This window comes from Oryza brachyantha, chromosome 5 (assembly GCF_000231095.2).
Source record: "Oryza brachyantha chromosome 5, ObraRS2, whole genome shotgun sequence".
In the NCBI taxonomy this organism is placed as follows: Eukaryota; Viridiplantae; Streptophyta; class Magnoliopsida; order Poales; family Poaceae; genus Oryza; species Oryza brachyantha.
In genome coordinates this window covers 4,791,150-4,808,739 of record NC_023167.2, presented here as the reverse complement: position 1 = coordinate 4,808,739, position 17,590 = coordinate 4,791,150, and the positions used below count along the sequence as shown (strand labels likewise).

Sequence of the window (17,590 nt, the reverse complement as noted above, 5' to 3'; positions counted from 1 at the left end):
AATATGCAGCCCTTTCTATCGTTCCATTAACGAACATGATGCACATCACACATGCGCTCATTGTTTCAAAATATAAGGATATCTAGAATTTAAATTTTGCATCATAATATAAATATTTTTTTACTGATATTTTAATCATTTCACCGGTTTTAGAGCTAATCAGATGTTTAGACTGAGAATATAATCGATTCAAAATCTATAAATTGATCGCCGAATAGACGGGTCACTAAAGTCCATTTCAAAATCAATCTCAACAGCTATTTATTGGGTGGGCAGGAGGCTAAGAATAGACGGGTAGGCGTAGGCGCCGTCGAGCCAGCCGCCGGCGACGTGCTTGTAGGCGGCGTCGGTGAGGTGGACGCCGTCCCAGTTCACGTACGCCGATGGGTCGCTGCAGGCGGACGCGCCCGGCGAGCCGCACGCCGCTGCAGGGTTGTAGTTGTACGCTCCGCCTCCGCCGCAGCACGCTTTCAGAGGTTGCTGCGCGAAACCTGTGCAAGATAAAGAGTCGATAAGCGATGGAGCTAAGGATTCAGATAATGGAGTGTTGGAGAGGGCTTAATACACTAGTATTAACTAAGTTAATTGTGCAAGGAACTAGATGACTTATGTTAAAGAAAAAAAAATCTGCCTGGCCACCCCTCCCTGTCTCCGCCACTGAGTTATATGTGGCTTAATTTGCTACACGTGCCCTCCTATTTTTTTCTTCTGTTTACAAGCCAAAATTTGAATTTTTAATCTTAAATTTAAAATTAATTTTAAGGTTTTTTTAACTCATATTTTTTTAGCTTCGGTTTTTAGATCGCTAAGAATATGTATATAAAAGTTTTATTCATAAATTATTTTTAGTTTGCAATACGTCGTTTGCCTTTATTCATCAAAAAGCCAAACAATAACCTCCATGATATGGAGCAATTAGGGCCTCTTCAAAACACATAAAATTTCACAGTAAATATTTAGTTCCTCTAATTTAAATTTTCTTTAAAAATATATTGACATGAAATGAAGCATATCCACCTGGTTCTAGAGTCAATTAGAGAAATGATGTATGCACATTTAGGGATTGTCCTGTGTACTTTTTGAGGCATATCCACCTGGTTCGCTTATAAAATAAATTAGAAATTAAGAATTCGGTTACATTTTCTGATCTAGCTTCACCGGATAAGGATTTAAGAGTTGAACCCCTGCTAACAAACATGCCGTTAATTCAAAATATCTAACGCTTAGGATAATATTCAATCCAAAATGTGAAACTTTGATTGTCGATATTACACTGCAATAGGTTGTGTGCCATTCCTTTTTAACTAAGTCCTTATTCTAATTTTTAATATTTAACGCCGTTGACTTTTGATATACGCTTGACTTTTAGCTTATTCAACATTTTTTATAAATATTCAAAAATATAAATTATGTTTAAAGCACATGTAATATTAAAACAAATAACGACAAAATAATTAATAATTATGTAATTGTTAGATAAAACAAATGGTTAAACATATTTTTAAAAGTTAGGCCCGTTTAAGGTGGGTCTAGCCCAAAAAACCTGAGCGTGGCCCTATCCAACTATGCACCAGACTGGGCCTGGGCTTAGGTACCGAAGTCCTAAAGCCCAAAAATGTTCAAAGTTTATGAAAAACTTGAGAAGCCCCCCCCCCCCCCCCAAACCAAAAAAACCTAAGGGTCAAGCCGAAGCCCGGTCTAGCACGTCAAACATAAAAACCAAAGAAAATATTTAACAAAATGTTGTTTTAAATGTTAAATATTTATAACCGGCTTATAATTGGTTTAAATTGAAACGAGAGATCATTGACGTGAAGAAGTGAGCTGAGCTCATGGGGTTTGCAATTTTGTATGCTAGAAGAGTTGACTCAAGCTGGCTGGTAGATTATTTTGTGTGATACCCAAAAAAATTACAGCTGCCAGTTTGTTTTCACTCTATATAAAAGGGATAATGTGATTGTAAACTGCTTCTAGCTTCTCGATCCACAAGAATCTTGTTGGACTAATTATCATACTAATGCATTTCCTTCCCGACATAGTTCATGGCTTAATGTAGCCGAAGATTCTAAAATTTTGGAAGTTGCAAAGCTCTTGGAAGTACTCAAGTATAGTGAGATCAAGCGCAGTTAATTGTTCCGTTGCTTTGGGTTTCATCAAAGTAATTTGACTTATCTAAGCTTGGAGTGAGTATAATATGATCATCTAAACGAGTTATAAGAATTGATTCATCATATTTATGCTTATACGGAGAAGAGATACAAAGAGAGAGAAAAAACGATCTAAATTAATATAACCAACCGTAACCCATGCGTAAAAAACCATAGAAGAGAGGTATGCCACGTACTAATAGTGTATTATAAATCTATAACTAACTACTGTAATGAACTGATTATTAGAAATATTAGTTGGATATACTAATGACCATACTCTTATGCATGACTACTGTCACATAGCTGGCATTTATATGAGCTAGTAATCAGAAATTCGCAGATGTACGATGATCTCGATATATATATATAGAAAGCAAATTAAAATTTTCAAACGTTGAGCCTAATTTGAATCAGAGAATAATGCAACTTTCTTTCGTGTTTAAAGTGCATAATAAACCTGAAGTGTTAAATATGTGATCCGAATTGTAACTGGAATTATATCCGGATTAGTTTCCTAGTAGGTTTCTCCCAGTTGTTTCCTACTAGGAGTCGGATTAGTTTCCTAATAGGATTCTTTCGCCTAATCCTACTAGGACTCTTAGATTTTCCCCTTATATATACTCTTGTAGTCTGCACGGGAAGAAAAAAGTTCTCATCGTTTCCCCTGCATTGTAATCATATCCTCATAGTGATTATTGCCGGTTGGCGCCCGTGGTTTTTCCCGCAAGGGTTTTCCACATTAAATTCGTGTCTCGTTTGTGCCTTTGTTTCTAACAAGTGGTATCAGAGCAGCGAAGATTAATCTACGCTACGTTGCTACCGCTGACCGGGCTTTTTCCGGCGATCTACAGAATCGCCGTTCCGTCGAGATCAGGTCGGAATCGGCGGCGACTCCGACTCGACGTCGCGTCCGCACAGAAGAAAAAGAAAGGAGCAGACGCACGCACGCAGGAGAAAAATTGATCGTTCCAAGGACAAGCCATCAGATCGTGCCGTCCAATCCGCGCTACTGTAGCAGCTATAGTACAGCTACAGTAACAGTATCGTTTTTCTTTCCAGATTTAATTGCTACATTTACCCGATCTTGTGTGCCCAAAAGTTGTCAGATCAACTATTGTGCATCGTTCCGAGCACTGGAGTTTCGCGTATCTGCTTGGGTTCAACATATTAATACCAACAGATTCAGGATTTATTCCCAATGGCGAGTTTAAAGTATGATCTACCTCTTTTGGACCGAGACACAAGATTCTCATTGTGGCAAGTGAAGATGCGTGCAATTCTTGCACAGCAAGATCTGGATGATGCACTTGATGGATTCAACAACAAAAGGACAAATGATTGGTCCGACGATGAGAAGAAGAGAGACCGTAAGGCTATGGCATATATCCATCTTCATCTATCCAATAATATTTTGCAGGAAGTGCTTAAGGAGAAGACAGCTGCCGCGCTGTGGTTGAAGCTGGAACAGATATGCATGACAAAGGATCTAACCAGCAAGATGCACTTGAAGCAAAAGTTATTTCTGCACAAGTTGCAAGATGATGAGTCTGTGATGGATCATCTCTCCACTTTCAAGGAAATTGTTGCTGACCTTGAGTCCATGGAGATAAAGTATGATGAAGAGGATTTAGGCCTTATTCTGTTGTGCTCATTGCCTAGCTCATATGCAAATTTCAGAGATACTATCTTGTATAGTCGTGATACTCTAACTTTGCAAGAAGTTTATGATGCTTTGCAAGCCAAAGAAAAGATGAAGAAGATGGTACCTTCTGAAGGATCTAACTCACAACCAGAAAGCTTGGTTGTTCGGGGCAGGCAACAAGAGAAGAACACAGACAACAAATCAAGAGACAAAAGTTCTAGTGGCTACCGCGGGAGATCAAAATCCAGAGGCAGGTATAAGTCATGCAAATACTGCAAGAGAGGTGGACATGATATTTCCGATTGTTGGAAGCTACAGAACAAAGAAAAGCACAAGGGAAATTATAAACCAAAAGGTAAGCAAGAAGAGCAAGGTAAAGCCGCAGTTGCTACTGATAATAAACCAGATGCAGAATTACTGGTTGCTTATGCTGGTTGTGTACAAACCAGTGACGAGTGGCTTCTTGATACTGGATGCACCTATCATATGTGCCCTAATAGGGATTGGTTTACCACCTATGAACCTGTACAAGGTGGTAATGTTTTGATGGGTGATAATACGCCCTGCAAAGTTGCGGGCGTTGGTACTATACAGATCAAGATGTTTGATGGCTGCATTAGAACATTATCAGATGTGCGGCATATTCCCCGTTTAAAGAGAAATCTCATCTCTTTATCTACTCTTGATCGCAAAGGGTACAGATATTCCGGTGGAGACGGAATTTTGAAGGTAACAAAAGGCTCTCTTGTTGTGATGAAAGCTGATATTAAAACTGCCGATTTGTACCATCTACGAGGTACTACGATAGTAGGTAATGTTGCTGCAGTTACCGATTCATTATCGAATTCCGATCTTTGGCATATGCGTCTCGGGCATATGAGTGAAATTGGTTTGGCAGAATTGAGCAAGAGAGGATTACTAGATGGACAAAACATCGGAAAGTTGAAATTTTGTGAGCATTGTATCTTTGGCAAACACAAGAGGGTGAAGTTTACCACATCCACACATACTACTGAAGGTATTCTTGATTATGTGCATTCTGACTTATGGGATCCTGCTCGTAAGAGGTCATTTGGAGGTGCTCGTTATATGATGACTATCGTTGATGATTATTCGAGAAAAGTTTGGCCCTATTTTCTAAAGCACAAATTTGAAGCTTTTTTGGTATTTAAGGAGTGGAAGACTATGGTCGAAAGACAGACTGAAAGGAAGGTGAAAGTCCTTCGTACTGATAATGGGATGGAGTTCTGTTCTAGGCAATTTAAATCATATTGTAGGTCAGAAGGCATTGTGCGCCACTACACCGTTTCTCATACACCTCAACAGAACGGCGTAGTTGAGCGTATGAACAGGACAATTATTTCAAAGGCCCGTTGTATGCTGTTAAATGCAGGTTTACCTAGACGTTTTTGGGCGGAAGCTGCTTCCACTGCTTGTTATCTTATTAATCGCTCACCCAGTTATGCCATCGATAAGAAGACTCCAATTGAGATGTGGTCTGGTTCCCCAGCTAATTATTCAGACCTGAAAGTATTTGGTTGTACTGCTTATGCTCACGTTGACAACGGTAAATTGGAGCCTAGAGCTATTAAGTGCATATTTCTTGGTTATCCTTCTGGTGTGAAAGCCTATAAGTTATGGTGTCCTGAAACCCAAAAGGTTGTGATTAGTAGAAATGTCATCTTCAATGAAACAGTTATGTTGAATGATAAATCTTCTACTAATATTCCTGTTAAGAGTCAGCAGAAAGCAAGCGTGCAGGTGGAGCACTTGATCAGTTCAGTACATGTACCAGAAAAAGAGAATATTGCTAGTAACCAAGATGCACCGGTTATTGAAGAGTCAGACTCTTCTGTTGTTGAGCAGTCACCAAAATACTCTATTGCACAAGGCAGAGCTAGGCGAAATATTAAAGCCCCTCAAAGATTGATCGAAGAAGCGAACATAGTTGCTTATGCTATGAGTGTGGCGCAAGAAATCAAAGGTAATGCAGAACCTTCTTCATATTCTGAGGCTATTGTTTCTACCGATAGCAATAGATGGATAGCTGCCATGCATGATGAGATGGAGTCACTTGAAAAGAATCATACTTGGAAATTGGTGGAATTGCCAAAGGAGAAGAAACCTATCCGTTGCAAGTGGATTTTCAAAAGAAAGGAAGGTATATCTCCAACTGATGAGGCAAGATATAAAGCAAGGTTAGTTGCTAAAGGATATAGCCAGATTCCAGGTATTGATTTCAATGATGTGTTTTCCCCAGTTATGAAGCATAGTTCAATTCGCACTTTACTTGATATCGTTGCAATACATGATTATGAACTAGAGCAATTAGATGTGAAAACTGCATTTTTACATGGGGAGTTAGAAGAAGACATCTATATGGAGCAACCGGAAGGTTTTGTTGTTCCTGGTAAAGAAAACCTTGTCTGTAAGTTGGATAAGTCCCTTTACGGGTTGAAACAATCACCTCGGCAATGGTACAAGAGATTTGACTCTTTCATGCTTTCTCAGAATTTCAAAAGATCACAATTTGATAGTTGTGTTTATCTTAAAGAGGTTAATGGTTCAATTATATATCTGTTTCTTTATGTTGATGATATGTTGATTGCTGCAAAAGACAAATCAGAGATAGCAAAATTGAAGGCACAACTAAGTAGTGAGTTTGAGATGAAGGATTTAGGTGCAGCAAAGAAAATCCTCGGTATGGAAATTACCAGAGAAAGACGGTTTGGCAAGTTGTATCTTAGCCAGAAAGGTTATATTGAAAAGGTCCTTCGCCGTTTCAATATGCATGATGCAAAACCAGTAAGCACTCCTTTAGCTGCACATTTCAGATTATCTTCAGATTTTTGTCCACAATCAGAAGTTGATATTGAGTACATGTCTGGAGTTCCATATTCAAGAGCAGTTGGTTCACTTATGTATGCCATGGTATGTTCGCGTCCTGACTTATCACATGCATTGAGTGTTGTCAGTAGATACATGGCTAATCCTGGCAAAGAGCATTGGAAAGCAGTTCAATGGATTTTCAGATATCTGCGTGGTACTTCTAATGCTCGTTTGCAGTTTGGAACGTCTAGAGATGGACTTATTGGTTATGTGGATTCAGATTTTGCTGGAGATTTGGATAGGAGAAGATCGCTTACAGGTTATGTTTTCACTATTGGAGGCTGTGCTGTTAGTTGGAAGGCAAGTTTGCAAGCAACTGTTGCCTTATCTACTACTGAAGCAGAGTACATGGCTATTTCTGAAGCTTGCAAAGAAGCTATTTGGCTCAGAGGCTTGTATACTGAGCTTTGTGGAATTACGTCTTGCATAAATATATTTTGTGACAGTCAAAGTGCAATTTGCCTTACAAAGGATCAGATGTTTCATGAGAGAACTAAGCACATTGATGTCAGATATCACTTTATTCGAGGTGTTATTGCTGATGGTGATGTTAAGGTATGCAAGATAAGTACTCATGATAATCCAGCTGACATGATGACAAAGTCAGTTCCTGCCACTAAGTTTGAGCTTTGCTCAAGCTTGGTTGGTGTTACGGTATAGTCCAAGAGACTATTTGGCGCGCAATCAATTTGACCTGTGAGGTGTATATTGGTAATTGATGATTTTGATGCTACAAGAGAAAATTCGTCTCAAGGTGGAGATTGTTAAATATGTGATCCGAATTGTAACTGGAATTATATCCGGATTAGTTTCCTAGTAGGTTTCTCCCAGTTGTTTCCTACTAGGAGTCGGATTAGTTTCCTAATAGGATTCTTTCGCCTAATCCTACTAGGACTCTTAGATTTTCCCCTTATATATACTCTTGTAGTCTGCACGGGAAGAAAAAAGTTCTCATCGTTTCCCCTGCATTGTAATCATATCCTCATAGTGATTATTGCCGGTTGGCGCCCGTGGTTTTTCCCGCAAGGGTTTTCCACATTAAATTCGTGTCTCGTTTGTGCCTTTGTTTCTAACATGAAGTACTATAGAAAAAAAAACTGAAATATCATGTGACGGCGGCGGCGAGACTCACCGAACTTGGCCGGACGGCGGACGAGGCTCGCCACCGGCCTGTAGAAGTCGGCGTAGACGAGCTTCGTCCCCGGGTACTTGCCTCGCATGCGCCCCACGGCCTCCTGGAGCATCCAGTTGTGGTACTCAGCCAGGCCGTTGAGCCGCCGGAGGCACCCCGTCCGGCGATCGTACGCCGTCGACGCGTTCGCCGCCGCCGCCGCCGGAGCGTACTTGGTCAGTTCCATCGGCATGCACCCCGCCGGCGGCGTCCCGACCACCACCACGTACCTCGCTCCGTCCTCCACGAGCCTCTGCACAGCAGCAGCACAGAGCACACGGTCATCATCTTCTTCGTCGGCGCCGGCGGCGGCGGCAACGACGAAACGTGAGCAATGCTGTGGTGTACCTCGACGCTTCTGCAGATGGCTCGCATGACCACCGGCACGTAGGACTTGGCCTGCTCGAGGCTCTTGCCGGCGGAGAGGAGGTACCTGTAGTCGGTGCCGCCGAACTCGCCGACGACGAACAGCGACGTGGCGAGGCGCTCCCTGCGCTCCGCCGCGGTGGCGTTGCGGCGGAGCGTCTGAGCGAGGAGGCTCCGGAACCACCCGATCTGCACGCGGAGGGAGCTCCGGAACGGCGGCACGCTGGCGGCGTTGTGCCGGAGGAAGAACCCGACGTCCAGCGCCGTGCCGCCGACGATGGCGAAGTTGGCGCCGCCACCAAAGTCCCGCCCCTTCGCCATGCACGGCGGCAGGAGAGGGAGACCTAGCGCCTCCGCTGCCGCACCCAAAGCGGATCGAACACCATTACAGGAGCAAATCAAGAGCAGAACACGATCGAGCTGCTCCCGGTCATCGACCGTCATGTGCGCACGTACCGATGAAGTCGATGGGGAGGCGGCCGTCGGAGGGGCGGCCGGTGGGGCGGCGGAAGAAGGTGTCGCCGTAGGGGGAGTGGTTGAACGGGATGGCGGGGAAGCCAGCCGACTGGAGGACGAAGTTGCCGGTGTCGGAGTAGGAGCTCCCGAAGCTGAAGATGGAGGTGAACCGCGGCTCGCCGGATGCAGCTGAGCCATGGAAGAGGCACGACACGACGACGACGGCGACGGCGACGGCGACGAGTGTCAGCGGCGGCGACGGCGGCGGCTTCATGAGCTGAGAAGCAGTAGTGGTAAGTGAAGGCAAAGCCCAAATTGGAGCAGTTAATTGCAGATTTGGATTGGCTAATTAATCGCCCTAGATAAAAAGGAGGTGTTGGCTGAAGGAACTCTGCTCGCTTCAGTCTGAAAATTTTGTCATTTTTTAGGCAAAAAATTGTGTCAATTTGAACGTATATTACACGGTATCTGAAATACAAATTTGATCACTAGCTATTGTTGTAAAACTTTTGATCACTGGCGATGTATCCGGAAGCTGAAGTTAGAATATCACGAACAATTTTTGAGTCAACTCATGGGAAAGGAAACCAAACGATATGCGAAAAAGTTAACGGTATTATATTAAAATGCATATATGGAGTATATGTTTTAGGCAACTATATACGAGACATGTATATATAACTATTTATTTTAATCGTTCAAAATTTTTACATGAAATGTTTTCTTATGCTCGTACCGAAGCACCGGCATTGTGCTAGTTTAATAAAAAAAATGGTTTGATGTTAGAGATTGCGGTCTTGAAGACAATTAGTAAGACTTGGTTTTACTCTCTATGGGGCCTTATACTCTTTCCTGAAGCAGGCCGGTCGAAAAGGACTGTTTTATCTGAAGGGCTGGTTGACAAAGCCCAGTACAGAAGTTCGACATGGCCGAAATAGAAGCGAGAGTAACACTTTGTCCAATACCCAAGCGATTTTATGCTTGCCAGGAAATTATCAGTCATTTTTTTCTTTTAGACACAGTGAGCTTTCTAATTTCCTCCCATATTAATTCCAAGGCAGTACGGCAAAAACCATGAACTTTACATAGGCACACCCTTAATCACCTTTTTCTCCCTATTATAAAATTACTACATCCACAAGAGTATAGATGTGTGAGTGTGATTTATATTACCTCCAATCAGGTTATAAAATGTTTAGTTTTTCTATATTTATATGGATACTTGTATATATTAAAAGTAAAACATGTTATAGATAGAGTATATATGTATAAGTAGTAAACGTTAAAAAAAATCAGTTCACACATTTCTTGATTCAGATATTGAGGCACCATTTTGGGGCACCGTGACGGGCCGACGACTTGGGTGGTGGGCCGGCCGGCCGGCTGGGTACTATCTATCTCATCTGCCGCGACCCGCTCGGTCCGCGAACGTGCCAAAGCCCTCTCCAACGCCACGCCCCGCCATCGCAGCCGCCCCCCACCCATCCCACGTGATTTTGTCCCCCCGCCTAGACCCTCGCTCACTCGCACGCCGCGACGCGACGGGCGCACATGCGCGCCGTGCCTTCTTTCCTCCTCCCCTCGGCTCCACCTCCCCTCTCTCTCCGCGGTCCGTCGCTCGCCAAACCCATATATCATAAACATATGAGGGTTCACACGTCATATACAACGAATCCATAAATCTGTTATCGTTTAATTTTAGTAATGATAAATAGTTAAATGTCCCCGTCGGGTGTGAAAATCGCACACAGCCGGTCAGCCCCTGATAAGCGATGCTGCGATGATATGATATCAAGCAGTAAAGGGAAAATTGGGCTGAAATGTGCACCGATCGGTTTCTTTTTGTTGGGGGTTTGACGAAAGGCCCTGATCGGTGACAGACCGAAAGATGTACTGACAGGAAGAGGAAACGAGTAATTGCGGATCGGTTTCGGCACCGTTCATCGCGTTTGGTGCCAAAAAGGCGACCATGATGCTAACTTGCAGTGGAATTAAGAACAAGTCATAAAACCTTTCGCCAAAAGTGCTTTTGTGACCCCCTCCCTCCCCCTTGCCAGCCAGCTTGTCGTTGGTTCAGTGCAGCTACACAGTCCTATCCTCTAACCACATCATTGGGGGTTGCACATTGCTTTTGCTCGTTGATTTGTTGCCAAAAGTGAGTGAGAGAGAGAAGGTGATCGAATGCATAATTTCGTATGTTCTTTAGTCGAGCTAATCGCAAAACAGTCGACGAGTCGAGCTCGAGCATGTGTGTGTGTTTGTCATTAAGCTCATGAGAGGAAAAGTGCCATGCGTAATCAAGAAAGCGGTGAGCCTAAGCTTCTGTGTTTGCTTTTGTATCTGACTCACCGTCCTGCCTACATTCAGTTACAGACAAGCCAAACATGATGCGTGTAGCGCCTTTCGAACTGATCGGTGATGATCTCCTCTCTTTTGGATGCTACCAATTCGAACGCAAGGTATAAACATGATCATGAATTCATGATCATCACCAACGATTCTGTTTTTTATTTTTCCCTTTCTGACAATAAACTGCTCGATCCACCAGTAACCCTTACACCAAACATTTCATCCATCTATCATTAATTTATGACCAAGTAGTAGGCAGTATTACATGGCACCAAAACCGCCCAAACTTTAAACAAAAACAAAAACAAAAACAAAAACAAAAAATTAAATTATAAAAAAACTAATCGATTTACTTATGCCAATTTACACCAACAACAAATGGAATGCACGTTAGCTCTCTGTCCAACCCACAGTAAACTCGACCCAACTTGACTCAAGACAAGTCTGCCACCCTTCTTCTCTTCTTCTTCTTTCTTCTTCTTCCTCGTCTCCGGCGATCGGAAAAAAAGCGAGAGAGAGAAAAAAACAAAGTGAGTTCTAGTAGACCATGTCGTCGCGGACGACGCTGGCGAGGGGCGGGTGGGCGTAGGGGCCCCTGATCCAGGTGTTGGCGATGAAGCGGTAGGGCGCCTCGGTGAGGTGGATGCCGTCCCAGCTGACGTGCGCGTCGGGGTCCTCGCACGTCGTCGCGCCGGGGAGCCCGCACGACGCGCTCATGTTGTAGTTGTACGGCCCCCCGCCGCCGCAGCACGCCCGGAGTGCCCCCCTCTTGTACCCTGCATGCGAAAAATAATTTATAAATAAATTTATGTATGTGTTTTTAGCGATGTAAAAGATAAGACTAGAAAATAAATTACGATAAAAAACCTCTTTAAATTTAAAGTTAAAAATTCAAATTCTGTCTAATAAACACTAGCATAAGCGAAAAGACAAGAGCTTTTGCAATTTGAATGAGAGGGGAGGGTTTGGTTGATTGCTGTGGTGAGTTGATCAGATCTTGGGGACGAATTATTCTGCACGAGGATGATGAGAAGGTGTTTGATGTACCGGCCCCCAAGTAAATGGTGGGATGGATGGAGCCAAAACAAGGTGATCTGGCCATGGACGGTCACTGCAGCAGAGATACGCCGCAACAGCTGTGCCACGGGCGCGCACACCAGTACGTATTGGTAGGTGAAATCGCAGCAGCAACCATCTCGTTCTGAAACCACCATCGCCGCCGCCGTCCTCCGCTCTGCCTCGCCGATGACAAAGAAGACCTCAGGACCATCCCTCCCACACGCAGACGACAGCAAAATGCCGCGGGCGCTACGGCAAGTTTTGAAAATTAGTTAACCCTCTCGTCAAGCCTTAACGACGACGAGAGGGAAAGAAATTAGCAACGGTTTCATGAAGAGGTTGTTTGGTTCCTTACCATAAACGGAGAAACCCGGAACAGAGAAAAAACATAAAAATGGGAATGTTGGGGTTGTGCACGCTCGGAGCAACGGGCACCAACCTGACCAGACACGGGCGGTGTGAGTGACAATGTGTAAGTGGCAAGATGGGTACGGGTGTGAGACGTAACCGTCAGAATAGTGGTTAGGATAGTTAGTTGCTCACTCTGCTGAACCAGAACCTGAACCAGTGCAACAGTGGCTGTACTGCAATTCTGCATGGCCCTCCCGACCAACCCCTGAAATTACTATTTCTATCCGAAACAGAGCAGAGCAGAGCAGAGCATAGAATTGAGGAGGAAGACGAATGAGAGGAGGGAGACGGGACGGACCGTAGAGGTGAGGGGTGCGGGCAAACTGGATGTAGGGGGTGTAGTAGTCGGCGTAGACGATGCGGGAGTCGGGGCGGCGGCGCTGGAGCTGGTCGAGGGCAATGCGGAGCATGGCGTTGTGGTAGAGCGCGACGCTGTTGTACTTCTTGAGGCAGCCGGTGCGGGGGTCGTACTCGCTGCGGTCGTCGGAGGCGTACATGGTGAGGGTGATGGGGATGCAGCCGGCGGGGAGGTTGCCCGGGACGACCACGTGGCGGGCGCCCTCGTCGAGGAGGCGCTCGATGCCGCCGACCATGGAGGCCACCACTCTGGGCACCATCGTCTTCACCTTCTCCAGGCTCCAATCCGCCTTCCACGCAAAGCTGTAGTCGTTGCCTCCGAACTCGCCGAACACAAACAGCGCCTTCGAGAAGAACTCCCTGCACTCTGTTGTTTTTTTAGGAAGGAATTTGGATTAGAAATAATCGATCCCGGTGGCGGCGGCGATGGCGATGGCGGAGGACGAACCTTGCGGGGAGGAGCAGACGGTCTGCTTGACCTCATCGAACCACTGGAGCTGGACGCTCATGGAGGTGTTGAAGGGCGGGATGCTCCACACGTTGTTGTCCTTGAAGTACTTGAGGTCCAGCGCGGTGGCGCCCATCACCGCAAAGTTGGCGCCCTGGCTGAAGTTGGTGCCCTTGTTCGCCGATGGCGGCAACAGCGGCAGCCCGAACGCCTCCGCTGCAAGAACCCAATACTCAGCCACCCAGGGGTTGCAATTTCGTTTTGAAATTCCCAAAATTTCGGATTTACCGGTGGGGTCCGGTAGTCAGCGTCTACCGGCTAATATTTCGGTGAAACAAATTTTGGGAAAAAAAATCTAAACCAAACCCTAATACACTATCCAAACCCACACCCCATCCCCACGGGCGACGGCGGCGGTGCCACAGGCGACAGCGGCGGCCTGGGCTGCAGGAGAGGTGACGGCGGCGCCGGCGCGGGCAGCAGGCGGAGGGGCAGGCGATGGCGGCGGTGGCAGATGCGGCGGCAAGGGGAGGGGTAGAAGGTGGCGGCGGCGGCTGCAGGAGGAGGGGAAGACGGCGCCGGCAGGGGGAGGGGGAAAGGAAGGATGCGGCGGTGCCGGCGGCTGCAGGGCGGGCAGGCGACGGCGGTGGCGGCGCCGGTTGCTGCTGCGCAGGTTTCCCATCGCCCTCTCCTCCTCCTCTGCATTTGCTTGATTTTTTTCAGAAATTTTGACAAAATTTCAAATTTAAATTTGAAAACTTTCGTTCGAAATTTCCGAAAAAATTCCGAAATTTCCGTCGGTCCCCTCCGGTAGAAAATTGCAAACCGAAACTTAAAACCCTGCGGCCACCCATGTCTCATCCGATCAGGAGACGACGGACGATCGATCGATCACGTCACGTACCGAGGAAGTCGATGACGAGGCGGCCGTTGGAGCAGCGCGCGTACGGCGGCGGGAACTTGGGCATGTTGGGGAGCTTGCCGGAGTTGATGATGACGAAGTTGCCCGTGTCGGAGAACGAGTCGCCGAAGCTGAATATCGCGTTGTAGTACTGCGGCAGCGGCTCCGCGGCCACCATCGCCGCCACCCACACCAACCCCGCCACCGCCACCGCCACCGCCACCGCCCTCCCTCTCTCCATTGCTCACAAAGTTGGCAACCACGAACCCCCCCGGTTGTCAAAAACGAACACGAGTAAGAAGAAGAAGTAGAAGAAGAAGAAGAAGAAGGGCACAAACAACTAAAGGCAAAGGCCGCTTAGGGGATTGTTATATAGTAGTGCACATGGTTTACTACTCACGAGGTGATACTAATTATGTCCACTAATGCCACCCTTAAAAAAATTCTCTCTCTATACTTTCTCTCTCTTCTTTGGTTTTGGATGGCCTATGGCCATGATGGATGGGGTATGGCATGGTATGGTATGGTATGGAAGGGTACATGGAGAATGGAGGTGTGGGAGATTTGTTGTGAAGGTGACTTTCATGGGAAGCATAGCAAAGACATGGCACACATGCCTTGCTTGCTCAGTGGTTTTTTTTTTTGGGTGTCACCTGGGGACAGCTATCACTGACAGGGGGTGTATTATCTTGCTAAAGATAATAATCTACTAGCCGTTGAGGGGACAGGCATAACTATGTCACGACTACTGGGAAAGAAAACATATATAAAAATTATGCATAAAATTTCTTCTGAAAAGTTGGATAAATTACATTTTCAACTATTTTTCTGTATGTTTTTTCAGTTTGTGCAGGGACAGGAGCAGGGTGGAGTCAAAGGGAAGAAGGAATCATGTGTACGAGAAGAAGGAGAGAAGCATCTTTTTTTTAAAGAAAAAAAACTATGAGGAAAAGGAAGCAGGAGAGGGGCAGCACTAACACTAACATGTGCCCCAGATAGGCGCTGGGGGAAATAATTGAGATTTTGGCCATCTTTCATCTCATCTTCTTGTTCTTCCCCCCCTACCAATCCCCATCCTACATGATCTGTTTCATGCACACAACAATGTACATCTCCCCGATCGTGTAATCGAGTATACTACACTACTGGCCGATGCATCACCCTTAGTTCTGCCATTCAAACCTTCCTAGCTACCTCTGCACACCCACAGATTCGAGTCCCTGAAATTTGTTTCTTCCGGATAAACACACATCTGAATATTTATCTCTATATGCTATTCCTTCCGGTTTCATAATATTTATTATTTTGGAAAAACATATAATCTCTTATTAAAAATAATTTTGTAATATATTTTTTATTATAATATATATCAGGGTGAATGGATATGTAGCCTACCGGTTGCGGTTACCTAAGTAACACACCAAAGTTCTGAGTTCAAAGTCTTCGTAGAAGTAAATTTTAATTTGGGTTACTTGAGGGGCTAAGTTCTCAATTTTAAAAAAAGTTGTATATATTTGGTTGGATATAAAATATATATACGCATCATTTTATTAAAGTACCATTTAAGAATAGTTTTGATGTTTCTAAGGTAGATATTTAAATACTTATTTATAATCATTTGTAATCAAGTTTGAAAAGTTTGATCGTAGTTTTGATAAGTCCTATTATGGAACATCAAGGGAGCACATAGTAAAGCAATCCTCTTCCTCTGAATATTGTTTCTCTGAAGACTACTGCTTGTCTCTGCACTATTGATGATTGTTGTTAGTTAAATCTGTTGGTTGAAGAAAAAAAGGTGGTGCTGTAGTGGATAGGGCCAGGGAGCGTGCTGGGTGCTCTGGCTGGGGAGATTCCGGTTGGTAGAACCAGACAAAGGAGCTGCAAATGCACTGCAGTGCCACCCATGATCAGTTTAACATCAATTTTGTGTGTGTGTGACAGAGTTAGCATCACTTTTATTTTAACTCCTCAACGGCTCAATAACTGCAACTTGGTGATGCATGATTTGGAATATGTGGATTGATGTGATAATATGTCCAGTTAATCTGATCGTTGATCTGTTGTTATGTGGTACCGGCAGCAATTTAATTACTGTCTTTTTTTTTTGTTTTTTGTATGCATTGGGTTAGAAGGCTGATGACATGGTGATGGTGTGGTAGTATCACTAAAAAAATGAAGGTCGTGATAAAATGAGGGAAGGAAATAGATATTAGTACATCACCTAAATAAATGAAGCAAAGGTAATGATGATGACTTTATTATATATTTTTGTATACAAGTAATGATCAAAGCTAGAAAATTGGTTCGGTAGCTCTCAAGGATGTATGAACTATTGTGAAAAGAAAAAAACACACTACAAATGCTAACAAGTGGGGTCATAAATCCACTAATTAGTGACAACTTTTTGGAGTGCACGACCGTTGTTGAGTCATTCTGTAGGATATACACGATCTAATCATGTAAACATGTAAAACAACACATATGAAACAGAGAATTGGTACAAGTACTTTTTTTTTTCTACAAAACTCTTAAAAACAAGTCTCAACTGTTTGATTTAAAGGCATGACAGTTACAAAAAAAAAAACTGTCATCCTTTTGCTTTCAATAAGCATAAACGAAACATCTTATAAATAATTAAAAATTAATTTATGAGTAAAACTTTTACATAGATGGTCTTAGTGATGTAAAAACAAGTGCTGAAAAATAACTACAATGAAAAAAACATAAAAATACAATCCAAATTTAAATTTTAAAATCCAAATATTTACCTATAAATATAAGTGTAAACAAAAAGATAAGGAGCGAATTTACTCGGAACATGTTATAACTATGTTTGTAAGGCCAATTTCAATAAAAGTTTCATGGGCAATAAATAAGGTGCCATGTAGACATTTTTAATGATGTGACAAAGTATTAATGAAGAGAGAGATGAAATGAGTTTCATGGGGATGAAACTTTCTATGCAATGTTACCTAGACAGCTTGTGTCTTGCATATAATCTAGGAAACAACAATAGATGAAACCATGCATTGAGAGAAGAGTGTTTTATCCTAGTTTCAAACTTTTTAGATGACATGTCACTCTAGATAATCGTGTCCATGAAACTTATATTGAGGATGATCTAAGAGGTCTGTAAATTTTAGTACATATAAACTTTTCCTATCAAATAAAACTTATGAATTGCAGAAGTAACAATTAACCACCAATAAACCCGGTCTAATTAATGAGTCAAACGGGTGAATTAGACTGACACGCACTCGACGGAAGAGACTACTAATCCCCAGCAAATATAAAAAAAAATAGCAGTTCTTAACAGTACCACACCGACATGATTAGCCGTCCCCGTTGGTTTTACTACTGTTGCTTCCCTCGTCTCCAGACGCCCCAGCAA

General features: G+C 43.9%; 2 protein-coding genes across 2 annotated transcripts; both read right to left on the bottom strand.

The window, feature by feature from the left end:
* Positions 1–108: 108 nt before the first annotated feature.
* Positions 109–8,977, bottom strand: LOC102700526 (GDSL esterase/lipase At5g45910-like). Its single transcript, XM_015837874.2, has 4 exons — positions 8,675–8,977; positions 8,201–8,574; positions 7,814–8,105; positions 109–491 (listed from the first exon to the last, which is right to left on the bottom strand). Exons 1-4 carry the CDS (start codon positions 8,946–8,948, stop codon positions 262–264), a joined length of 1,170 nt encoding a protein of 389 aa, XP_015693360.1. The 5' UTR covers positions 8,949–8,977; the 3' UTR covers positions 109–261.
* Positions 8,978–11,169: 2,192 nt separating this feature from the next.
* LOC102700241 (GDSL esterase/lipase At1g28580-like) lies at positions 11,170–14,693 on the bottom strand. The gene is made up of 4 exons (XM_006655030.3): positions 14,203–14,693; positions 13,299–13,514; positions 12,792–13,217; positions 11,170–11,799 (listed from the first exon to the last, which is right to left on the bottom strand). The coding sequence occupies exons 1-4, from the start codon at positions 14,438–14,440 to the stop codon at positions 11,561–11,563; spliced, it is 1,119 nt and encodes a 372-aa protein (XP_006655093.2). The 5' UTR covers positions 14,441–14,693; the 3' UTR covers positions 11,170–11,560.
* Between the last annotated feature and the right edge of the window lie 2,897 nt (positions 14,694–17,590).